This window comes from Pseudopodoces humilis, chromosome 18 (assembly GCF_049639895.1).
Source record: "Pseudopodoces humilis isolate 2021_Gansu_Grassland_sample_001 chromosome 18, ASM4963989v1, whole genome shotgun sequence".
NCBI classification, from domain to species: Eukaryota; Metazoa; Chordata; class Aves; order Passeriformes; family Paridae; genus Pseudopodoces; species Pseudopodoces humilis.
The window spans coordinates 3439752-3464291 of NC_142217.1; the positions used below are offsets into that span (position 1 = coordinate 3439752).

The following is a 24540-nucleotide window of genomic DNA, read 5'->3' on the forward strand; positions in this document are numbered from 1 at the left end:
ACAGCTGGAGCTGGCACAGGGGGAGGCAGGTGGCACACACTGTCGGTGAACGTCCTGCTCGGCATGCTAAAATCAGGAGCCACACGCTACAAATACAGCTTAGTTTATAAAAAAGAAGTCACAAATTTGGTATCGTTATAACTTTAGTGCACATATGATGCCCCTCCCACCCCCACGGTCAAAAATTCCCCGCGGCTGGCACGGCCTGCCCCGCTCACCCCAGGGCTAGCAGGGATGGGTGGCACGGTGACCTCTCCCTGCTCCCATGGCACCTTCCTGTTTTGGCGCTTTGGTCCTGCCCTGGCTGTGCCACGGGCACCTCTGCTCCCTGCGCCAGCCTTCCTCCCACCTCACCACTCCCCTCGCTCCCTTCAGCCCAGCTCCTCTTCCTCGGCGTCCACCCTGCAGCTCCTGCCCGTGCCAGGGCCAGGCCACAGCTGCCTGCTCCCCACTCCACCCCCAACCTTACAGATCCATCTCCTGGTCCTTCCAGTCCCTTCTGTGCCCACCGTGTCCCTGGACCGGTCACCACAGCCACCCGCCCCCGAGCCCTGCCAGGCTCCGGGGGTCCAGCTGCCCCCCTGGTGCCAGACCCACTGTGCCCCACAGCATCCCCTGAGCATGCAGCAACCCGGTCCCCTGGGAGCCCCGACCCCGTGCTGCTGCACCCCTCACCCAGCCAGCTCCCTGGGCACCCTGGACAAGCACGCCCTGAGAAAATCCCTTCCCTTCCAGCAGGATCTTCCCAGAACCCCCCAGCCTGCCGGCGGGTGCTGCCACAGCCTGGCTATGTGGCAAGGCCCGACGTGCCACCCTCCCTTTGGGCACCGTTCCCGTGTCCCCAGGGATGCTCTCAGTGACAGCAGGACCGTGGTCCCCCAGCGCCCGCAGGGCCGGGGCTGCGCTCCCGGAGCCGCTCAGTCCACGGGGAACTCGCAGGGGTTCTGGCGCGTGCGCTGGGCCCCCTCGTAGATGCGCTGGAAGTCCCGGTAGCGGGGAGCGCAGCTCAGCCAGGCCTCCCCGAAGTGCAGCCACCCCGTGAACAGGAAGGTGCCAGGGCCCGGCTTGACCCCGCAGCGCAGCGGGGTGCGGATGCTGCCCACCGGCCGCCCCGGCCGCCCGCCCGCCTGGAAAAGCGGGAATTTCTGGCGGTGGATGCGGGTGGCGCTCACCCCGATGATGGATTCCTGCAGCTCTGCATCGTTGGAGACGCTCCGGATGCTGCCGCGGATCACTGAGGGGGGAAGGCAGGGAGGGGTGTCAGTATGGCCCTGGCCCCATTGCCACCCACATCCCCATTCTTGCCCCCATCCCCATCTCCATCATTGTCCCCATGCACATTCCCATCATCATTCCCATCCCCATCTGGGTTCCCATCCCAGTCCCTATCCCCACTTGCATTCTCATTCCCATCCTTATCCCCACCTCCATTCGTGTGTCATTCCCACTCCTGTTCCCATCCCCATCTCCATCCCAGTCCCCATCTTCATCTCCATCTCCATTCCCATCCCAATCTCCAACCCTATTCCTATTCCCACTCCCATTCCCATCCCCATCCCAATTCCCATCTCCATTCCCATTCCCATTCCCATTTCCATCCCCATTCCCATTCCCATTAGTTCCCTGCACAGCCCAGGCCAGCCCCTCCATGTGTCCCGGTGTCACCTGTGGTGCCACTCCCGGCCCCGGGGGCCGCACTCACCAAAGTCACTAGTGCAAATGGCCATCAGGATCTCGGTGTCATTGCACGGCCGGCACGCACCTGCGGGGCCGAGCACAGCCTGTCACCACCCCGGGGACACCACCCCCATCCGGCCCCTCCTCACCCCGGCAGGGGAAGGGGAAACTGAGGCAGGGTGAGGCGCTCACCTTCGGCTCCGAGGCTGGCTGCGGGCAGCGCCGGGCGGGCCAGCCAGTCCCCCCGCAGCTCGTAGCGGAATGCGGCGATGCGGCGGCTGATGTCGGGGTGCGGGGTGGCCTGCAGGAACAGAGCCACCTTCTCCTGGGGCAGCCAGCTGAAGCAGCGGGCGCGGGGCCGGGGGGCTTCTGGCAGCAGCAGCTCCAGCACCCCCTCCCTCTCCAGGTAGAGCTGAGCCCCCCGGAAGGTCCCGGTGGGTTTGATGCAGGCGGTGACGTGCGGGGGGCTCCCGCCCTTGACGGCGGCGCTGGTGGGGGGCAGGCGGGGGGCCAGGCGCAGGCGAAGGGCCCCCGTGGGGTAGAGCCATTCCAGCGAGCCCTCGGCACAGTGCAGGGACAGCTGCTCCACGCTGCCAGCCTCCTGTGACAGCCCGCTGGGGGCACAGAGCCTGGTCAGCCTCAGGGGACAGGGACCCCCCCAGCCCGTGTCCCCCAGCCCATCAGCACCCTGCACTCCCCAGCAGCCCCTCCATAGGTCACAGGCAGGAACAGCACCGAGCCCTCAATGACTTGGGGTTCAACCGTATCATTTTGGGGTGTTTGTGTCCCCCAGCACCTTTTGGGAGGAGCTAAGAGGAGGGGGGCTCAGCAGCACAGCCCCCTTCACACCCAGTGTGGGCTCCCAAACCACCCCCAGAGTGACCTCGGGGTCACTGTTCCCACTTGGGGGATCCCCAGTGGATGCCGGGGTCCCCCTCTGGTGCGGGGTGCCTGGAGCCGCTTCTTTCCCGCGGTGTTGTGGGGGGGACACTCCTGGACCCCAGCCTGGGGGGAGCAGGGACAGCCGGGGGCTGCTTTGTCCCTGACAGGACGCTGGTGGCTGCGTGGTCCCCGTGTCCCCTCACGCCCCCCGCGTGGGGCAGCCCCTCCTGGCGGGACCCGGTTCTTTGTTCGGAGTCCGGCGCCTTCGGGCGATGCTTCGGGCCCTGCCGGGGGCTGGGGGTCCCGCCGACCACGGGGATGGGTTTCACGGCTGGGGGGCCTCGGGGAAGGGGTCCCGGAGAGGCGAGGAGTCCCGCGGGGGGACCAGCATCCCTTAAAGCGGGGGGGACCCGCACCCAGGAGTGGGGAAACTGAGGCAGGCGCAGGTTCCCAGCATCCCACCCGTACCCTCCCCACGGATGCGGGAGGGGGGGGGGAGTCAGCACTGAGGATGGGGCGGGAGGGCGGGGAGAGAAGATTCCCCTTCCCCCGTGAACCTGCCCGGGCGGCGGGAGCTCCCCAGGGGCTGCGAGCCGGGGACCCCCGTGTGCCACCCCCGCCCTCCCGGTGCAGTGTTCCCGGTGTTCCCGGTGTTCCCGGTGCCTACCTGCCCCTCCAGCTGCACTGATCGGCCGCCCCGCCGCCGATGGCCGCCCCCAGCCCGGCCAGGCACAGAGCCCGCAGCGCCCACATGGCCGCGCCCGCGGCGGCCCCGGGCGGCCCGGCCCGGCCCGGCCCTGCCCGCAGCGCTGCCCGCAGCGGGGCCGGGGCGGCGGGGACGGGGGAGCGCGGCCGCCACCCCGCGTCGCGCCCCGAACTTTCCGCCAATGGCAACGGAGGGGCGGGCACGGGAGCCGCCCCCAAAGCCCCCTCCCCACCGCCGGGGGCACCGGCGTCCACCGCAGCGGCATCCCCGGAGCCCCCCGGGGCTTCTCCGCGCCCCGCGGCACAGGGGGACACCGGGCAGGGACACTGCTGAGCCAGGGTACGGGACCCGGAGCAAGGCTGGGGTACCCCAGGTTCCAGATCCGCCCCCCCGAAGGTACACCCTGAATTCTGTAGGCCCATGGCTAGTCACAGCCGCCTCTAACAACACCCCGGGACACCCCAATTGTGCACACTCAAAACTGTGCACACCCCAAACTGTGCACACTTCTGGCTGTAGACACCCCAGGCCAGGTACACCCCAAATTTGCACACCCCAGGCTACAGCCAGCCCTGTCTATGCACAGCCAGGCCACGAGCATAGCCCAGGCCATGAACACCCTAATTGCACCCCTCTGGTTTATGAACGCCCCCTGAACTGTGCACCCCAAGACCTGCACACACCCCAGGCCAGGAACACACCAGGATATGCACCCCACGGTCATGTACACCCCAAGCCATGCACGTGTAGGGCTACAAGCACACCAGGCTGGGTACACCCCAATCTGGAAAACCCCACAGCCCCCCTGGTCTACATAACCCCCCAGAACTGTGTACCCCGAGAGTTACACACACCCCAGCCCTGAGTTACACACACCACAGCTTCCCTGCACCCCAGGCTCTGTACACCCCAATTTATGCACACCCCAACCCTTGCACAACCCAACCCGTACACAGCCCATGCAACCCAGGCTATGCACACCCCACACTATGGACACCCCAGGCTACAGCCCCCTGCTTTACACCCCCCAGAACTGCGTACCCCAAAAGTTACACCCTCCCCAACCTCTTTATAACCTCCCCCCATCACCAGCAGCGTCCCCATCCCCACCGAGACACTTTTCCAACCAGGGGGAGCCCCGGCACGTGGAGCCGGGCCTGACACGGGGGTCACGCACTTCCGAACCCCCAATTCTCCCCCTCCAAAGCTGGGCATTTCTTTCCACCCCCTCCCTTCCAGCCGCTATTGTGCCACCACTACAGACCCCACCATTAATTAAGTTTCCATCCAGTGACAGCCCGCCAAAATGTTTGAAATAAACACGGAACAATTGGGATGGGATGATACAGGCCGGGAACAAAGTCCCCGGCCAGAGGGTGGAGCGGAATGGAAATGAGGGATTGTAAATTGGGATGGTGGGAAGAAAGAGGGGAAGGGGAGGGGGGAAGGCAGGCGGGGAGAGGAGGATTCACAGCCCTCCGGCCATGAAATGATGCTGAAAGAAGTCATGCTGCTGGAATCCGTGGAAAATGAGGGGCCGGAGGGGCTGTGGGTTAAGGTGGAGCGGGTCGGGATGTCGGGGTGTTGGGGGGCTGGGGTGGGGGTCGCGGTGGGCGGCTCTCTGCCCGCTGGCCCTCGTGCTGAGCCCACCAGCTGCCGTGTGGGGTTTGGCTGGGTCGAGGGTCTGGCTGTGCCCAGGAGGGTCACAGTGACCCCGGCCCGGGGGGGACACGGTCCCAGGGCCGAGCCGGGGACACAGTGAGGATGTGGAGCCTGCTGGGCTCGGAGCTGGGCAGGGAAACCAGCCAGGGGACCCCAGGAATGGCTTTGGCCAGGTGCCCAGGGGCGAGGTGGCAGCCAGAGGAGGGGTGGCACCAGAGGTGACACCAGGCACCGGTGTCCCCGCGCAAGGACCTCTCTCCACCGAGACTGATCCCCGGCAGGGTGGGGCGCTCAGCACCCTGCGGGGATGTTCCTTGGGGACACCCCAGGGTGCGGGGAGGTGGGACACGGTGCCACATGGCAGTGGCTGCCTTAATGCCAGGGCCCCGGGGTGAGGCTGCACCCCTGGCCCCCTCCACAGCCCCCGGCCCACCTTAACTGGGTGTTACTGGAGAAACCTCGGCCCCAGCTGGACCACCAGCCCTGGCTTCCCTCCCTCGGCACGATGTGGGCACCCCCGCATTCGGGGCACCCCCGCATTCGGGGCACCCCCGCATTCGGGACATGGCCATCGGGGGGTCCCGGAGCCCCTTTGGAGCAGCCACCGGAGCTGGGGCTGAGCCGGGACCGGGCACAGCTCCCGCAGCACCCCGTAATCGCCTCCGGATCACCCCTTGGGGCTGAGCACCTCTGGACACCTTCGGAGAAGCCAGACGTGCCCGGAGTTCTGGCTGATGGCCCTCCCCTGACCGTGTCCCCAGCGTCGCCGTGTCCCCTGGCCACCCCCTCCTGGCGTTGTCCCCGTGGGACTGGGGAGGACCGGGGGGGGTCCGAGTGCCCCCCGCCCCCGGGAGCTCCCTGAAGCCCCCGGGCCCTGCTGAGTGTCCGGAGCCGCTCGGGGCCCCTCGGTGTTCCGGGATGCTCGGGCTCGCAGTGCCCTCTGGTGACCGCGGGCACGGCGGCCGGGAACCGCCACCCCCGGGCCAGGGGACCCGCGGGGGGCTCGGTGGGGCTGCGGATAAACACGTCCCGCAGAACTTCAACTCATCCAACAGAACCTTCGAAGAGCACCCGGTGCCGCCCCTGCCCTGGGCAGGGACATCTCACAGCAGGCCGGGCTGCTCCAGCCCCGTGGGGCACCCACAGCTCCTCCAGCTCCTCAGCGCCTCCCCCACAAGGCGTTTCCTCCTTTTATCCAATCTAAACGCACCCTCTTCCAGCTGAAAACTGTTCCCCCTTCTTCTGTCTACAGTCCCTGGCGAAAGCCTCTCTCTGTCACTCTTCCAAGATCCCTGAGGTATCCCCAGGATGCCAGAAGGTTTCCTCCAGGCTGGATGGCCCCAGCTCTCCCAGCCTTTCCCAAGAGAGGTTCTTCCAGCTCCCTGACCATTTCCATGTCCCCTCTGGATCCGCTCTGACTCACCCAGGACTGTTCTGTCCCAAACCCATCTGCCACTCACCGAGCTCTCCGTGCTCCGTGGCAGGAGGGCCCTGTCTGCTTCATTTTGGAAGGATTTTGGATCAGGATTTTGGACATCCTGTCTCTTCCTGCTGGGTCACCCCGAAGTTTTTTCTTTCCTGGGCAGCTCTCCCCACTCCCGAAGTTTCTGGCAGGTCCCTGGGGCATCAATTCTGCCACAAAATGTCCTTCTGGGGTGGCTCTGGCATGGGCAGGGGTGCTCCAGGCTAGGAGCAGCCTCCTGGAAAGGCAAAAGGGGGATTTGGGGCAGCAGGGACCTTGGAGGGCTGCTCAGAGCCTGTCCCCATCCAGCTCCCCATCCCCCTGGGCTGCGTGGGGAGCTCTCCCGCCCAGCTGAGCACCCAAAGGAGCTGCGGCTGTGGGAGGCACCCACCTTGTCTTTAAAAAATATCTCAGGAGCCTCAGCTCAGCTCCCAGCCCATCCCTGGGGATCTGCAGGGATAACCCGAGCTCCTCTCTGTGGAACCCAGCAGGGTCTGTCCCCTCCCAGTGTCCCCTCTCATCCAGACCCCCAGAGAGCTCTGGAGGGGATGCAGGGCAAGGGTCCCCAACAGCAAGGTGGGGATCCCCCAAAGCAAAGATGGGGTCCACATGTGGAAGGAAGCAGAGGTCCACATGGAGAGGAGGGGGTCCCATGGCCAGGTGGAGTCACCGTGGCCAGGTGGAGGTCCACACTAGTGGGAGAAGGTTCCCACGAAAGGATGAGGCTCCCAGCAGCTGCAGGAGAGTCCTCATGGCTGCTCGAGAGTCCCCACAACAGGACGAGGGTTCCCAGAGTGAGAAGAGGCTCCCTGCAGCAGCGTGACCATCCCCATGGCTCTGTGGGGGTCCCCACAGAAACCTGAAAGTCCCCATGTCCTCTCCCACCCTCACGTGGATCGGGGGGACCTGAGGGGGAATCAGATCCTCGGCAGGGAGGAGCTCTGAGCCCTGGGGTCAGCACAAAAGGGGCTGAGCCCCGGGGGTCCCCAGGGTGACCCAGGCTGGACAGGCCCCCCCCGCTGCCCCATCCTCACCCCCGCCCCCCCGCTCGTGCATCCTGCGGGGCAGCGAATGGAGCTGCCTATTGATTCACAACCCGGGCTAAAAATAACTTTCAACTCTTCATCCCGAGCTGTGAAAAATCCCCCATTGCTAGGCGACGGGTTACCGGGAGACAGCGGCGCTAGGCGACGGCGGTTGCTGCGGCGACGGCCCCCGGCGCACTGCGGTCCAGCTCGGCCACCGCCGCTCCGGCCCCGCCGGGGATGCTCCAGCTGCACCGGGATGGCTCTGCCCAGGCTCCCAGAGCCGTGGGGACAGGCTGGGTGCGAGCTCCAGCATCCCCGGGGCGCTGGGATGGGATGGGATGGGATGGGATGGGATGGGATGGGATGGGATGGGATGGGATGGGATGGGATGGGATGGGATGGGATGGGAGCAGAGGCTGCAGGAGTTGTGTCACTTGGCTCTCAGCTGCTGGTCTGGCCTCAGAGTGGGGACACTGGCCACCACCCTGGCGCTCATGGGACAGGCCCCATGGAGCATGGGGGCTCGGGAGGCTTGTGATGGTGACCTGTGGCTGCAGGGTGAAGTGGGGTGACCAGCACCCCACACCAGGCACCCAGGGACAGCCTGTGTCCCCTTCCCCAGGGACACACACACACATGGAGTCTCCTCTTGCCCAGGGACTCCTCTTGTTGAGGAAGTTTTCAGCCTTCTTGGCATGAAAATGTCTCCAGGATGTGGGGCCACAACAAATTGTTCCCGCTGAGTCCTGGAGGTGGCAGGGGTTAGTGACAATGGGCCTGTGCCGAGACCAAGGGAACACCAAGGACCATCCAGGGTCCCACTGCCTCCCAGTGCCTGCCACCCCCAACGGCACTTGGCCTGCTCTGCCTCCACCCCCAAGGAAGGGCTGGACCATGATTTCTGCTCCCAGGCTGCCTCCTGGTCAGTTCTGCCAGAACACCTCCCTGGGGCCCAGGCATCACTAGGGACAGGGCACTGACAAGGGGCTGTGGGGAGAAGGAGCTGCACTTCCTCAGGCCATGGATGAGGCCATGGATCCACACATCCCTGCAGTCACTGTCCCCTCCAGCACCTTCTCCTGCATTTGTCACCCACTGGGCAGGGTGTGATGAGGATGTGAGTGTGAGTGTGAGTGTGAGTTGTGTGTGCAGTCTCCTCCCCAAACCCCCTCCCAGCTGCCGGTGTGAAACCCAACCTGCCTTATAAATAATGGAAGCAGGAGCCAGGCGCCGGATCCAGGCAGCTCCCTCAGCCTCCCCAGGGCCAGCAGCGGCCGAGCTGGACCTGCTGCTCACATGGGGAAGGCAGAGGGGAAGGGGTTAAATGTGGCTGCTGACCAGTTCCCTCCAGTCTGGGGAGCAGTGGTGAAGTGGGCTCCAAACTGGGGGTGCTGGGTGGGTGCTGAGCTGGGGGTGCTGGGAAATGGGGGACAGCAATGGGACAACCCTCAGCAGGTGACAGTGCCAGATGTGGCTTGGGCAGGTGATTCCCCCCAGCCTGTGGGCACTGGTCCTGGTCCCTGCTGCACCCCGGGGTCGGGGGTCACCGCTGTGCCCCAGGGGCTGCCAGCAGAGCCTGAGGTGGCTGCAAGGGTAAGCGAGGTCTGCAGCAGGATCTGCACAGGGATCTCCAGCCTGCCGTGCCCTGCTGGGGAGAGAGGCAGAGCAAGCATCTGTCTGTCCATCCATCCCTCCGTTCAGCCTTCCAACCCTCCCTCCCTCCATTTCTCCATCCAACCCATCCCTCCATCCCTCCCTCAATCCCTCCATCCATTTTTTCATCCTTCCATTTCTTCCTCCACCTCTCCATCCCTTCCTCTCACCATTCTTCCCTCCATTTCTTCACTCCTCCATCCTCCCCAACCCCTCCATCCTCATCTCTCCATTCTTCTCTCCATCCCTCCACCTCTCCATTCATCCTTTCATCCCTCCAGCCCTCCCTGCATCTCCCCATTCTTCCCTCCGTTTTTCCATCCCTCCTTCCATCCTTCCATCTCTCCATCCCCCCCTCCATCCTTCCATCCCCCCTCCATCCCCCATCCTTCCACCCCTGCATTCCCCCACCCACCACCCCTCTCTCCCTGCACACCCAGCTGCCAGCCCAGCCCTGCCCGTTCCCCCCCGCGTCATTCCCCGTGTCCCGCTCCCTCACCTCGCCTCTCCCGGTGCCGATGCCGGAGCTTTCCCGAGGCGCTCCATTCTCGCTGCCGGTGTCCGTGTCCCTTTAACAGCTCGGCTGGTGACACGCGTGTGCGTGTGTGCAAACGCGCGTGTGCGTGTGCTCCCAGCTCCCTGGGCTGGCTGGCAGCAGGGCCCCCCTTCTCCATCCCCCCGGATCCGGATCCGGCCCCATTCCCCCCCTCCACTCCCCGCTTATTTTTCCTGTTGTTTGGCGGGGTTGGGGCGGGGGCCGGGCGGGATCCGGCCCCTTTGCCAACGGGGATTTTTGGGGGGATTATTCGCCGTTTTCTTCCCGGTGGGATTTTTTGCTGCAACCGAAAGAAGACGGGCACAAGGCATGGCATGAGCTTCGGGAGACAGGGCTGGAGGTAAGAGCCGCTCGGGAAAACCCTTCACGACACAAAGCCGGTGCCGGGGTCGGTGCCGATGCCGGGGTCGGTGCCGGTGCCTCTTCCACCGGTACCGATCCTGATCCCGATCCCGGCACCGGCACCGCAACCATCCCCAGCCGCATCCCGCATCATGGAGCCGCGTTATATAACGGCGGCAGAGCCGGCCCGGCCCCGGGGCTCCCGGTCCGGTGGCCCCCCCTCCGCCCCCGCCTCCCGGTAGCTCAGCAGAGGATGGTGGTCGGTGTGACCCTCCCCCGCCCCAGTGATCCTGCCCCCTCCGCCCCCTTGGTTTGGGGAGGGGGGGGATGTGGGGGGGATGAGGTGATGTGTTGTGTCCCCCCCCCCCCAGCATAGCCAGGCACCACCGGCTGGGAAAGGCAGGGAAAAGAGGGGATCAGGTGGATCCCTCAGGGCTGCTCTGGCCTGGGGGTGTAAGGGGACATCGCTGTAAGGACAGGGTCGCCCCAGTGTGGGGTTGATGTTTGTCCCCTTCCACCTCTGCTGCCAGCCTCTAAAATTCCTCTTGTCCTCCCTGGTGGCACCATTGGCATCCCCGAGGCTGCACTCAAACATCCAAACCCCCCCAAAACCTCGGTGTGGCTTTCTGTGGGTGCAGGGTGACACCAGCCAAGGGATGGGGGGACAGGGGCAGCCTCCCCCATTCCCAGAGCCCAGGGGATGGAGGAAAGAGAAGGCCCTGGCTGGGATGGGGCTGAGGGGGCTGAGCCCCACAGCGGGGTCCTGCAGAGCCCAGCATGGGGCCGTGGATCTCCCATCAGTCCAGGATGGGAACAAGGAGTTTGTTTTGGTGGAGCAGGGGATGGGCAGGGGGATCAGTGTGTGGGGTTGGGGACCAGGCAGACTCGACCCCATGGAATGGCTGGGGTTGAGCACGGCTGGGGGAAACTGAGGCACGGGGTTCTGGCAGCAACCAGCTAGAGACCCCCAAGATCTTGGCCACGTGGGGGTCCAGGGGTGCCATGGGGCACTGGGCTGAGGTGGCTCTGCCTCTTGGGCATCTGCTGGTGCTGGTGGGACATGGCAGTGGTGGGGCAGGGAAGGCCAGAGCACTGGGATTCACACATCCCCACACCAGGGATGCTCCTGGCAGACCCTCCCTATGCCCACCCTCTGCCCAGGGTCCAGGGGGTCCCGAGGGGCTCAGCAGGCTGGGAGCAGCAGGCACACAGCGAGCACCATGCCGTGCTGGCATCTCCCCTCCTCTGGAAGCTGGGTGCTGATTTCACTCCGGCTACCAGGAAGAGGGAGGGAGGTGGCTTTGGAGTGGGGAGGACTCGCTCAAGCATCCATTTTTAATGAGCTAGATATCTATTTTTCCCCGAGCTGGCTTCCCCCACATCGATTCCCTCGCCTGCTCCCCTCCCCGTGCCAGCGGCTCCACGGCACTGGGGAGCAGCAGGACAAGCAGCCCTGGCAGTGGAACCCTCATGACTCCCCAAATTCTCCTCCCGGGGGAGAACTGACCCTGGCTTGGGCCAGGGGAGAGTGGGGAAAGGGCTCCCTTGTCCCCTGCAGTGGGGTCACAACTGTGTTTGCCATCCCATGGGGACAGACAGAAGGACAACAGGAGTGGGAGCACTTTGAGTTTGGAGGTTGGATCCTGCCCCTCTGCTCTGCAGATTTAAGCTGTGCCCGGCTCAGGCTCTGGCAGCTCCATGGCAAAGCCACATCGTCCTGCCTGTAGCTGCTTCTCCATCTCCAATCTCCTCTTGCTCCCCAGCAGTGCCCGTGCAGAATGAGCAGCACCCAGAGAGTGGGAAGGGAACTGGGAAGGCGAGTGGGTGCTGATGGTGTGGGAGGGAGCAGGATTGGGTGCGCGGGCGAGCAGAGCTCCTTTGGCAGCATCCCACCCCCTCCCAACCTCTGCCCACCTGCCACGGGGACCAGCCACGTGTGCTGGGTGCTCCAGGGCTGGTGGCTCGCAGGAGGAGCTCAGGGCTCAGGAGAAGAGTGGTTGGGGAGGAAATAGTTCAGCAGATGTTTCTCCAGGGTTTCTCCTTGCTGGAGGGATGATCCTTGCCCAGCTCTTGGACAGGGGAAGCAGCAGGCCAGGGCGTTGTGCTGGGGAGCAGGATCAGGATAGTGCTTTTGCTTCCATGAGGCATCTGATGGCTTTTGGAGCTCGTGCTGGCATTTAGCACCCACAGACCCACTCACCAAGGAGTGCCATGGCTGGGCACTGCCTGCCCTGGTGTCCCACCAGCCTCGTGCCAAGACCCCCTGCCTGACCCCAACCCCAGCTCCCAGCAGGACCCCCAAGCCCAGGGGAAAAGAGGCACCAGAGCTTGTGTGGCTGTCGCTGTGTCTGGAGGGATGAAGGGTTTGGGCAGACACAAGTCCCAGCAGCACCTGAGGAGCACATCCACATCCTGGGCTTGGAGACAGCTCTCCTTGCTCCTGGCTCCTTATGGGATCTTGCATTTCACCCCTTCCTGGGCTCGGGAGGGGCAGAGGGAGGGGCTGGGACACACCGAGAGCTGTCACTGGGCTCTGGCTGGGCTTGTAGCGAGAGGAGACCAGGCTGGGTAGGATCCAGGAGCTGCTCCCTCTTCTCCTTGCCTTGGTCAGTGGAGAGCAGGGAGAAGCTTGGCTTAAGCATGAGCATCCTTCCATGGTGTGAGAACCTAGATCTCCAGAAGAGGCTGGAGGGGACCAGGGGTCCAGCTCTGCCCTGAATCTGTCCCTCCTGTGCCCCTCTTGGCTGGGGGATTCCTCCCAAGCAGACAAGGGGCTGCCTGGAAGAAGGAGAGAGGTCAGAATTTGCTGAGGGTTTAGCAGAGAATCTGAAAGCTGCTGCAGGAGGGGCTTGGTGGTCAGAGGGAACCCTGTTGTGAGGAAGTTTTGCTTGGCCAGGCTTGGGGCTGGAGCTCTGCCTTCCCCCTGTAACTCCCCCATGCTGGGGGCTGGGGGACAGGAGCTGCAGGTCCCAGTGTCCCCGGACCGGAGCTGCTCTCTCAGCAAAGCCCAAAGTGGTGGGGACCTGAGCAGAACTTGGTGCTGGCACCTCAGCCAGCTTTTCCCAGCTCCCTGGGCATGGGCCTGACCCTGCAAAGCCTGAGCCTGACCTTTAGGAAGGCTGAGGGGCCTGAGAGATTGCAGCGCTGGGGGTTCCATGGCAGCTCCTCTGCTTGGCCATGAGCTGCAAGACCCAGCAATGGATTCACCAGGCCAGCGGCACTGAGAGCAGCAGCCCCCAGCAATGGGACTCAAAGCAGTCATTTCCCAGCCCCTGCTAAGCCTCTTTGTCCGCTGCAAGGTGGGATGAGCTCCTTGGCATCGTTGGGAGCCATCAAGGAAGCAGGAAAGCTGCTCTCAGCCCTTAGGTCTCCCCAGGAGCTCTCAGGGCAGCCCCAGGAGGGAGTTTCTCAGCTCCCATCACACAAACAGCAGGTCTCCAGGGCCGGGAGGAGAGGCAAGGCCCTTCCCTACCCTGAATTCCTGGATTGTGCAGAAAGGAAAAGGTAGCACTGAGTTTGGAGCCGTGCTCTGAGCCTCTCTCCCAGCACAGCCGTGTGAGCACAAATCCACCTGTGCACACTCACACACAGGTACAGCATCTCCCTACCCAAACACAACCACTGCCCCTCCATCTCCGGGGGAGCCACTGCCTCCTCCGGGGTCTTTAGCGGCTCCTTTGCATTGCTGGGGTGATCCGAGCCCTCCGCAGAGACCCAGCCCCGGGGGTCGGCGGTGGCACAGCCGCTGCTCACAGCACGGGCCGTGTTCTGATCCAGCGGGATCAGAGCAGGAGGCAGCCTCACAGCACGGAGCTGTGCAGCGGGATGTCTTTATCGCTGCCATGTGCTCCGGCCTGCAGATTCGGCCCCCCCGGCAGGAGCCTAGCTGCTGCCCGGGGCCATCGCGCAGAGCCTTGGGAGCCGAGGGAAGCTCATCCCCTCAGGAGCGCTGGACAAAAGCCTCGGCTGCGCGCTCCGCCACGGCACTCCGTGTCGGGTGTGTTTTCTCCGCCTGTAGAGCAACTTGATTTGCTGCATTAGTAAAAATAGACGGGCTAATGAATTCAGCTGATGCAACCCCGGCGCGCGTGCACGCAGCGGCTGCGGGTGCGAGCGGGAGCGAGCCCGGTACCGGGGGCATCCCCCCGTGCCCACCCTCCGCGGGGCTCTGCGGGCCCGGCCGGGCCTTTGCACATCCCCGTGTGCGTGTAGGTGTCGGCGATGGCTGCTCGGAATGGTTCTGCAGCGGCTCTGGGTCCTGGCAGGGCAATAACGAGGCTGGGGGGCCGCAGCGGGGGCTGCAGGGACCCGCTGGGGTGACAGCAGGGTCGCCGGGGAGTGTGTGGGGCAATCAGAGATTCTCTCTGGGATCTGGTGGGGCAGTAGCAGAGCTGCACAGGAGCCTGCTGGGTTATAGTAGGACGTCTTAGAAGGATCTGTTGGAGCAATGTTGGATATTCGCAGGGCCCTAGCGGGGTGATGCTGGTTCCCTTAGGAAAGGTCCTGTAGGACCTGGGCAGGAGGGTCCTCGCAGGGCCCGGCGCGACAGTGCTGGATGATCGCAGGGACCCGAGCGCGGTGTCCTTGAGGGGAGCCTCTGTCCACGGTGCTGACCGGAGCCTCTGTCCACGGTGCTGACCGGAGCCTCTGGCTGTGGTACTGACCGGAGCCTCTGTCCACGGTGCTGACCGGAGCTTCTGGCCACAGTACTGACCGGAGCTTCTGGCTGTGGTACTGACTGGAGCCTCTGTCCCCGGTGCTGACCCCAGCAGGGCCGGGGTCCCTGCAGATCACACGTTTGGGGTGTCCCGTGGCCTCCGGTCTGGCTGACACGGAGCCCTCGGTAGCTGCAAGCCTGGCTGTCCCAGAGCTCACCCCCGATCCTGTTTGATCCAGGAGCCAGGGATCTCTCAGCCAGTCCCACCACCAACAGGGTGACTGATGGCTCTGCCCGTCTCTTAAGGCCCTCATCCCTCTTCACTACCACGTGGAGATAGTCAACTCTCCAACAGGCTGGACAAGCTCTGTGTTCCTGGCAGTTTCCATCCTGTTCACCCCAGCATCCTCATGGTCTTTGCAATGTTTTGGTGACAGGCTCTTAGACCCCAGCTTTCTTCTCTCTCCCTGCGTCAAATCCGCCCCCCAGCACTGCATCATCACTTGCCGTGGGTGACAAACCCCTCCTGAACAGAGTGACTTCTCTGGCAGTGACGTAGCCTATGAAATGTGCACCTGGAGTGCATTTGGGGGACTGAAGGACTTTGACCTTTGCTTTTGTCAGGTTTTGTCCCTCTGGGCTGGCAGCTGGAACTTCCCCGTGAGAGAGCAAAGGGGGCTGTGGCAGAGGGGGGCTGCAAATCTGGGCCCTTCCTGTGGGACCCCCGAGCGAGGATGGTTGTACCGAGTGCTGAACAATCCTGATGACGATGGTGTGCTTGGCCCAGTCATGCAATCTGCAAACAGTGACATGACAGGGAGAAGGGAAAAGGACAAATCTCTGCTCTCCTGCTGCTTTGGAGTGGCCAAAGAGCCTATGGAGGTGTTCATGGAGCTGCTGGAACATTGGGGAGGGTCTGTGCTGACACATCCAAGACAGCTTTGTGTTTGTCTGTCCATCCCTGTCTCTGGGGTGGGAGGGCCTGGGAGTGCTCTGGGTGTCCCTGAACTCAGCAGCTGTGACCTCCAGGGGCTGTGGGAGCTGCACTTTGGACGTCAGAGCAATGCGGGCTCAATCCTGGGCTGCAAGAACTGTGGGGATGCCTGGCTGCAGCCTGGGGCTTTCCTGTGCCACAGGATAGGACAGGACAGCTGCTAGCACTGCCCCAGGGACGGATATTGCACCCACTGCCCTCCCCAGCCCACCTCCTCCACACTGGGGTCTTTCCCCAAGCACAGTTCCGCGCCTGGGGGTGGTAGGAACACCCAAATTCTTGCCTGTTCATTTCCCCAGAGAGAAATGCCAGCCTGGGTTCCCCCCACCGCTGCCCGGATCCTCCTGTGCCCAGAGGCTCGAATCTCTGTCTTTCTATCTGAAGTGACTTCCGAGCTCACTCAAAGTTCGGGATTTCTGTGCTCTGGACAGGCAGCCTGAGCACCCCGGGCAGGGGGGACCTGGCTCAGCTTTCCAAGGCAGGAGTGGGAAATCTGCTGAACCCACTGAGCCTCCCTGAGCCCGGCCTCGGGGCCCAGCCCAGCTCTGAGCTGGTTGGACACGGTGCCAAAACCTCCTGCTGGCTGCACGTGAGTCTGGTGGCTTGTCAGCATCCGTGTCCTCCTGTGCCTGTCCCTTGGGCTCCCCAGCCCCGGGGCTGCCCCTCTGCCACCGCCTCCCCTCTCCCTGGGATCATCCAGCGTGCCCAGCAGCTCTGGCTGCGGCCCCTCCGTGCCGCTGGTGCCTGTTTGGATCCGTGGCTGTGGGAGACACCCCGGTGCACGTTCTGTTTACTTCCCTAATTGCTGCCAAGCAGCGAGCCGCTGGTTTCGAGTTTCTCTCTTCTCTCCCCTCCCCTTCTGCTGCTTTTAAGCGAGTTCAACACATGTCCAAGCATCGGCGGCCCAGCTCCGCTCTCGGGCAGCGTGAGCGGAGGCAGCAGCGGCTGCATCCCAGCCGGGAGCGGCGCCAGACTGTCTGCACAGGGCTGGGCTCGTCCCCCGAGGCTGGATCTCGCCGGGACGCTGCCACCGAGCCGGGCTGTCTGCTGGCACCTCCGCTCGCAGCACGGCAGATGCTGCGGCAGCTCCCACCAGCCCCGTCCCACGGCCCCGCTGTGCTGGGAACGCTGTCCTCGGGAGATGCCATGTGCCTCGCCATCCCGTGGGCTTTCCAGATGTGCCACCGGCACCTGACTGAGCTTCTGAGATCTTTTTTTGGGTGGCTGCTCCCTCCCTGGCTGCTCCAGGGAAGCTGGATGAGGCCAGCTATGCTGTGAGGGGGAAAGGGATGCATGGGGGCAGCAGGGGATCCCAGGCTGCATGGAGCACCCTCAGGGACCACGGAGCTTGGCCATGAGAGGGATGCTCTTCCCTCGGTGCCCCTCCACCAGGGCTTGACTTTCCCCATCCCAAATCAAGCAGCTGTAATAATTGCCTTGCTTTTATCTTGGGTCTGGGAGGAGCTGGCAGGCAAGATGGTCCTCAGTTTCTGTCAGTGATGGATGCATGTGCCAACCACCCCTCGGGGCTTCAGGGCCAGGTCCCTGTCCCCAGCTCCAAGCACCGGAAGCTGCATTCCCGTGCTCCAGCTCCTTGTCCCCCAGGGCTTGCCAGGATCAGCTTTTTGGCAGGGTTTGGTGTGGCACTGGCACACAGGGTGCGGGCAGGGCAGGCAGCAGTCAGGCAGGGCCCTGTGCCAGGCCCTGGCTGGGCAGGGGGAGGGGGCTGAGCCCCCATCAATAATTCACCTCCATATTTATAGAGGGAAATGCGTTGAATAATGGATGGCGGCTGCGGCGGGGCCGGTGGGAAGCCGGCCTTGCTGCCACTGCAATATTTACTGGCCCGGATTGCCGGGTGCTGCCCGGCTGCCTCACGGCTCCGCGAGGATCAGCGGCGCTACGGCTGGCACAGACCGGCTGCTGAGTGCTCGGCTGGCACGATGGACACAGGCAGCTCTGCTCCTCTGCCTCTTCCCCCTCCCCTCCACAAAAATGCTCCAAGGGCTGGAGCCCCTCTGGAGCCAGGCTGGGAGAGCTGGGGGTGCTCACCTGGAGAGGAGAAGGCTCCAGGGACACCTCAGAGCCCTTCCAGGGCCTAAAGGGGCTCCAGGAGAGCTGCAGAGGGACTTGGGACAGTGGCATAAAATTACAGGACACAGGGAATGGCTTCCCAGTGCCAGAGGGCAGGGATAGATGGGATATTGGGAAGGAATTGTTCCCTGGGAGGGTGGGCAGGCCCTGGCACAGAGTGCTCAGAGAAGTGTGGCTGCCCCTGGATCCCTGGAAGTGTCCAAGGCCAGGCTGGATGGAGCTTGGAGCAGCCTGGGATAGGTGTCCCTGCCCATGGCATGGATGTGGAATGAGATGGGTTTTGAAGTTCCTTCCAATCCAAAGCAGTCTGAGGATCCTTCTTCATCTCAGGTTAGCCATGCTGGATTCTAGGCTCAGAGAGGGATGTGAATGTCCAGGGACAAATCCCTATCCATCCCTCATCACAGGGGGATGCCAGGGCCATGCAGCTTCTGGGAGGACCCTGCCCTGTGTCCCGGACATGTCCCCTCCATGGCTGTGCCCAGCAGCCCTGCACCGCCTGGGCCCGAGGGACCCCCAGCATCTTCCCCCTCACTGGTGCCACCACCTCCCCCAGCCGTGGCCACCGTCCCCAGCAGCCCCCCAGCCCCTCATCCCACACCCCTGTGTTACAGAGAGACCCGTGGAAGATGTCGAACCCGAGAAACGGCGACACCAAGCCCCCATGTTTGCCCCGCAATGGACTGGTGAAGATCCCCACGCAACCCAACGGCCTCGGCTCCGCCAGCATCACCAAAGGCACCCCTGCCGTGAAAAACCGCCTGTGCCAGCCTTCCTCCGTGCCTGCCATCCTCAGCCCGGCCTTAGCCCACCGCAGTGACCTGCCCATCCCCAGCCTGGCCTCCCCGCTCTCCTTGGCCACTCTGGCCAGCGTCTCCTCCCCTCCTGGCGCTTCCTTGGTGGGACTGAACACGAGCGAAGGCTCGGAGCAGCCCTCTCCAGAGCGGCTGCCAGGCTCGCCCTCGGAAAGGCAGCTGGCGGTGGACGAGAAGATCCTCAACCGCCTGTTCTGGTACTTTTCGGCGTGCGAGAAGTGCGTGCTGGCACAGGTGTGCAAGGCATGGCGGCGGGTGCTCTACCAGCCCAAGTTCTGGGTGGGCTTGACGCCCGTCCTGCACACCAAAGAGCTGTACAACATCCTGCCCAGTGGAGAGAAGGAGTTCGTCAGCCTGCAGGGCTTCGCCGTCCGCGGCTTCGACGGCTTCTGCCTCGTGGGCGTCTCTGACCTGGACATTTGTGAGTTCATTGACAACTACCCCCTCTCCAAGAAGGGGGTCAAGTCCATGAGCCTTAAGAGGTCGACCATCACAGATGCGGGGTTGGAGGTAGGTGATGCTGCTGAGGTGACCGGAGTGGCTGAGATGTCCTGGTGGCCTTGGGGACAGCCACATGGGCAGAGCTTTCTCTGGTGGCAGGGAAGGAGCAGGCAGGTGGCACGGCCATCCCAAGGGTGCTGCCTGTGGTCTGGGCAGTGGGATGGGTGCAGCCTGTGCAGGATCATGAGGCTGTTGGGGCTTCACCCCTGCTGCCTGTGGAAGGCAGAGCCAGGTGAGGTGGCCGTGCTGCTGGGCTCTGATGTGGCAGTGGGTGACAAGCAGGGCTCTGGGAATGGGACATTCCTGCTTGGCTGGTTGCTCCCCAACAAGGGAGTCGCCCAAGCAAGGGGCTGAGGGTCAGACAGAGATGGGGCAACTCAGGGGGCTAGGCAAGGTACCCACCAAGATCCTTGCCCTGCACCATGGCCAAACACTGCAGCAGCTGCTCCGTGGGCACACCTCACCTCACAGCTCCTGTGCTGGGAGTGGGCCTCAATGCCAACCCTGCCAGCAGCACCTGGGACAGTGCTGGGGCTGCACCCAGGGGTCCCTGCCTGTCCCCTCCTCTTCCCCACTGATGCTGGAATGTCCTAAGGCAGGCGTTGAGGACATGCCAGGCAGATTCCAGGGAGAAGACTGGACCCAGGCAAGATTGGGAGCAGTGGGAAGAGCCACAGAGGGCTCAGAGGGAGTGGGGATGCACAAGGGTGGGTGGCAGTGCCCAGCATGGCCTGACCCCCCTGCCCCTCGGCAGGTGATGCTGGAGCAGATGCAGGGCGTGGTGCGGCTGGAGCTGTCAGGCTGCAACGACTTCACAGAGGCCGGGCTGTGGTCCAGCCTCAACGCCCGCATCACGGCGCTGAGCGTCAGTGACTGCATCAACGTGGCCGATGATGCCATCGCCGCCATCTCGCAGCTCCTGCCCAACCTCACTGAGCTCAACCTGCAAGCCTACCACGTGACGGACACGGCGCTCGCCTACTTCACCGCCAAGCAGGGCTACACCACCCACACCCTGCGCCTCAACTCCTGCTGGGAGATCACCAACCACGGCGTGGTCAACATGGTCCACAGCCTGCCCAACCTGAGCGTCCTCAGCCTCTCGGGCTGCTCCAAGGTGACCGATGACGGTGTGGAGCTGGTGGCCGAGAACCTGCGGAAGCTGCGCAGCCTCGACCTGTCCTGGTGCCCCCGCATCACCGACATGGCCCTGGAGTACATCGCCTGCGACCTGCACAAGCTGGAGGAGCTGGTGCTTGACAGGTAAAGGGCCGTGCTGAGCCGTGCTGTGCCATGCCAAGCCATGCCATGCCGTGTTGAGCCGTGCCATGCCATGCTAAGCTGTGCCGAGCCATGCCGAGTGATGCCATACCGCGCTGAGCCATGCCATGCCGTGCATGCCATGCCAGGCTGTGCCGAGCTGTGCTGTGCCATGTCACCCCATGCCAAACCATGCCATGCCAAGCCATGCCATGCTGAGCCACGCTGGAAGCAAAGGGTGCAGCATGGGGGCCATGGTTTGGGGACACCCATGGGTGACCAGCTGGCCCTGACACCCCGTGTCCTGGCAGGTGCGTGCGGATCACCGACACCGGCCTCAGCTACCTGTCCACCATGTCATCCCTGCGGAGCCTCTACCTGCGCTGGTGCTGCCAGGTAGGTGTGGAACACGGCTGTGCCCGTCCTGGCTCAGCACGGCAGAGAGGGCATGGTGGCACCTCCCTGGGGTTGGGCCATGAGCTCAGGGTGGGCTCCTGGGGCTGGCTGAAGACCCCAAGACTCAGTGCCAGGAAGCAGAGAGCTCCTGTGAGCTTAGCAGGACTCAGCCCTAGCACCCTGACCCTGCATCCTTGCCCCAGCACCAGTATCCCCAGAGCCAGTGCCCTGCTGCAGCACCAGGCTCCCTGCCCTGGCTCCCCGCTCCCTGTCGCACAACCCAGACCCAGTACCCCAGCCCTGCACCCAGAATCCTGCCCCAGCATCCTGCTGCAACATCCCACATCCTGCTCAGGCTCCCCTTCCCAGCACCCAGCTCCCTGCACCCTGTCCCATCCCGGTTCCCTGCCCCGGCACCCAGAGCCAGCTCACTGCCCCAGCATCCTGCACCCTGCTTCAGGTTCCCAGCCCTGGCACCCAGTTCCCTACCCCAGCTCAGCAATGCTGAGCCCTGGTGCTGTGGTTGTCCCCAGTGTCACCCCTCATCCCTATCCCATCTTTTCCAGGTGCAGGATTTTGGCCTGAAGCACCTCCTGGGCATGGGCAGCCTGCGCCTCCTCTCACTGGCTGGTGAGACCCTCACCCTTCTACCAGGGACCAGAGACCCCAGGGGCTGGGGAGGGACAGGGCATGGGGACAGAGAGAGACCTGGGGACAGCCTGGGGACAGCCTGGGGACAGCCTGGGGACAGCCAGCATCCCCTACAAGCCAGCAGGCACCTGCACCCAGCCCAGTTGTGGGGAAAGATCCACAGCTGGATTCTTGGAGTGCTGTGGTGTTTTGGGTGTTGTTTTTTGGGGTGCTGGTGTTTTGGAGCACTATTCTTTAGCATTCTGGTTTTCTGGGTTCTGCTGGGGGTTTTTTTGGTGCTAATTTGGATAGTCTTGGTATTTTGGGATGCTGGTGCTTTAAGGTACTGGTTTTTGTGCGCTGGATTTTTTTGATGCTGATATTTTGGGTGATTTCTTTTGGGAGTTGGGGGTTTGGGAGTACTTTTTTTTTAAGTACACTGGGGTTTTTTGCGTTCTGTCTTTTGGGTGTGGTGAGTTTTGAGGTGCTGGCATTTTGAGGTCCTGATCCTTTGGTCCTGTTTGGGGGGATTTGGTGTTTTGGGATCCGGTGCCTTTGAGATGCTATTTTTTTGGGACAGTATTTTTTTTGGGAGCGTTGGTGTTCTGGGTTGAGAGTGTACCCTGTGTCCTTGCAGGCTGCCCCTTGCTGACCACCACGGGGCTGTCGGGGCTGGTGCAGCTGCAGGAGCTGGAGGAGCTGGAACTCACCAACTGCCCCGGGGCCACCCCGGAGCTCTTCAAGTACTTCTCCCAGCACCTGCCGTGCTGCATGGTGATCGAGTAGCGCCGGACCCGGCCGCCCGCTCCCGCGCCCACCCCGGCCACCATCGCCCACCCCATCTCCCTCCGGCTGCTGGGGGATTCCAGAGACGCCCCCGATTCCAGTCGAGCCCGGACATCCCCCGCATCGACGCCCCCGAAGGACTCGGGGCTCCGGGGGGAGATGGGGGAAGGCGTCGCCCCTGGTCGGAGCTCCCCCGGGTACCGTGTAAATTCCCCCCACGCCGCCGCCATCGCCCGTGCTCCTCCCGGTGTCCTGCCAATCCCTTCCGGACAGACGAATGGACATCATGGAAGCCCAAAGTGGGAAGGCGACGCTGTGTGACCCCCCCGGTCGCATCCTGCTCCCCCCGCCCCGGTGCCGAGTGGGCACACGGCCCCGCCGACAAGGATGCTCCTGGGGACCAAAGGATGCTCCCAGGGATGGGCGAGAGGAGGATGCTTTTTTTGGGTGGCGGCGGAGGCTGGATGGGTCCCCTCACGCCCCTGGAGCGCGTCACCGAGCTCACACCCCCCACCCCACCCCCGTGCTGCGTGTCCCCTCCAGATCCCGGCCCTGCCTTCGGGGCACTTTCTCCCGGTGAATAGGATGTCCCTCTCCGCCCGCCCGCCGCCCTCGCATGCTCGCTTGCTTCAGTCTCGTGCTACGGCAGGTTTCGGGGTACCCGGGGGGACGGTGACAAGTGACAGCCCCCACTGAGCCTCTCCACGCGGCTTCGCCCCGGCCGGATCCTGCCCCGGCAGCCGGGCTCTCCTGGCGAGCATCCCCCGTCGCCCTGGGGACCCCACCGCGCCCCGTGGGGCTGCGGGGGTGATGCCAACGCCGAGGAGCGACCCATCCGTCTGGGATGGGACATCCCGGGGGACCAGGGCCACGTCTGAGCCACCACGGCGACACCGGCAGCACAGAGAGACGACAGGAGGTGGCACCTAGGACACACTGCCACCGCCACCGCTCTTCCAGCTGAAAAGCCATCGCCCCGATGCCAGCGGCAAGCGGGGGACCGGGGGGGACCCTGAGCCGAGATGGGACCGAGCCGGCGGGGGCTGGGGTGCCCACGGGGACCCAGCACGGTCGGGGCTCGGTGGCCGCCCCCGGGGCATTGCCCGCAGCCACAGCAGCCGTGGGAGGAGTGTGGGCATGGATGAGGACATGGACATGGGCACGGACACGGGATGGGCACGGACACGGACACGGACACGCTTTCGGTTTGTTTTGCCTTTGTATCGGCCGGGAAGGAACTGCTGCACCAACCGCCGGCTCCGCTCCCTCCTTTGTCCGAAACGCCCCTTTCTCACACCAAAATGGCACAAAGGTCCTCGTGGCCCTGGAAGGGGGTTTGGGAGTCCCAGGGTGGCACTGCTGAGGCCCGGAGCGACCCTGGCACGGGGGTGGGGGGCTGCCTGCACCCCCAAACTCGGCAGTGTCCCTGGACACGGGGGTTGGGCAGGACAGCGGCACAAAGAGGGTCCCCGCACCCCTGCAGGGGACAGCAGCAGTTTCGGGGTGCCATAGCCCTGCAGAAGTCCCCGTTCCCAGCACGGTTCCCATACCGTCCTCTGCACCCCCCATGGCAGTGGCCCCCATACCCCCTGCAGCCCTATATCCCTCCAGTGCATCTGTACACCACCAATGCACCCCGTATCCTCTCGGCACCCTCATTTCCCACCCTGCAGCCTGACCCACAAAGCACCCACAGTCCCCGAGCCTCATTTATCCTCCTGCTTCCCCATCTCTCACGCACCCACATCCCTCTGGCTCCCCCTCTCCCCTGGACCCCACATCTCCCCGGCACCCCCCCAATGCACCCCCTACCGCCTGGCACAGCCCCCCCCAGCGCACCCACACACCTTGTGCACCCCTATAACGCTCCAGCTCACTCCTACACCCCCAATGCACCCCATATCCCCTCGGCACCTCCCATTTCCCACCCTGACCTCTAATGCACCCCACAACCCGCTAAACCCCATTTTTTCCTGCACTCTCATTCCCTCTGGGATGCACCTCCAGCATCCCCATTCCCCCCAGATCCCACATCTCCATGACACTCCCACCCCGATGCACCCCGTAACCCCCTGGTACTCTCTTTCTCCTCCTGCACCCCCAGTCCCCATTCCACCTCCTATCCCTCCAGCACCCCACTTCATCCCAGCGAACCCCCTCTCCCAGTCCCTCCAGCACCCCCCGCCAAGGCACCCTATGTCCTCCAATACCCATTTATCCCCTTGTACCCCTATTCCTACTGCACGTCAAGTCCCTCTGGCACCCCCGGACCCCGCATTGCCCCGAACCCCCCAAGGTCAATGCCCTCCTTGTCCACCCGGCCCCAGCGCGCCCCGATCCGGGCGGGGGCGGGGCCTGGGGCTGTGGGCGGGGCCCGGGCTGTGGGCGGGGACTGGGCGGTGGGCGGGGCCTCTTCAGCCACAGGGGCGGGGCCTCTTC

General features: G+C 64.1%; 2 protein-coding genes across 2 annotated transcripts; one reads left to right on the forward strand and one right to left on the reverse strand.

Annotated features, from left to right (window-relative positions):
* Window positions 1–619: 619 nt before the first annotated feature.
* METRN (meteorin, glial cell differentiation regulator) lies at window positions 620–6206 on the reverse strand. The gene is made up of 4 exons (XM_088064151.1): window positions 5986–6206; window positions 1870–2291; window positions 1703–1762; window positions 620–1234 (listed from the first exon to the last, which is right to left on the reverse strand). The coding sequence occupies exons 1-4, from the start codon at window positions 6027–6029 to the stop codon at window positions 918–920; spliced, it is 843 nt and encodes a 280-aa protein (XP_087920277.1). The 5' UTR covers window positions 6030–6206; the 3' UTR covers window positions 620–917.
* Window positions 6207–9844: 3638 nt separating this feature from the next.
* FBXL16 (F-box and leucine rich repeat protein 16) lies at window positions 9845–23291 on the forward strand. The gene is made up of 6 exons (XM_005522806.2): window positions 9845–9966; window positions 18328–19038; window positions 19784–20292; window positions 20601–20685; window positions 21252–21315; window positions 21953–23291. Exons 2-6 carry the CDS (start codon window positions 18343–18345, stop codon window positions 22099–22101), a joined length of 1503 nt encoding a protein of 500 aa, XP_005522863.1. The 5' UTR covers window positions 9845–9966; window positions 18328–18342; the 3' UTR covers window positions 22102–23291.
* Window positions 23292–24540: the final 1249 nt, after the last annotated feature.

Excerpts from the sequence above, each read along its gene's own strand:
- METRN (XM_088064151.1), bottom strand. The coding sequence starts at position 6,029 with ATGTCCCTGCCCAGGGCAGGGGCGGCACCGGGTGCTCTTCGAAG. Across the intron at positions 1,763-1,869 it reads AGCCAGCCTCGGAGCCGAAG|GTGCGTGCCGGCCGTGCAAT; the intron begins GTGAGCGCCTCA and ends TCGGCCCCGCAG. Across the intron at positions 1,235-1,702 it reads CATTTGCACTAGTGACTTTG|TGATCCGCGGCAGCATCCGG; the intron begins GTGAGTGCGGCC and ends TTCCCCCCTCAG.
- FBXL16 (XM_005522806.2), top strand. The coding sequence starts at position 18,343 with ATGTCGAACCCGAGAAACGGCGACACCAAGCCCCCATGTTTGCCCCGC. Across the intron at positions 20,293-20,600 it reads GAGGAGCTGGTGCTTGACAG|GTGCGTGCGGATCACCGACA; the intron begins GTAAAGGGCCGT and ends GTGTCCTGGCAG. Across the intron at positions 20,686-21,251 it reads ACCTGCGCTGGTGCTGCCAG|GTGCAGGATTTTGGCCTGAA; the intron begins GTAGGTGTGGAA and ends CATCTTTTCCAG.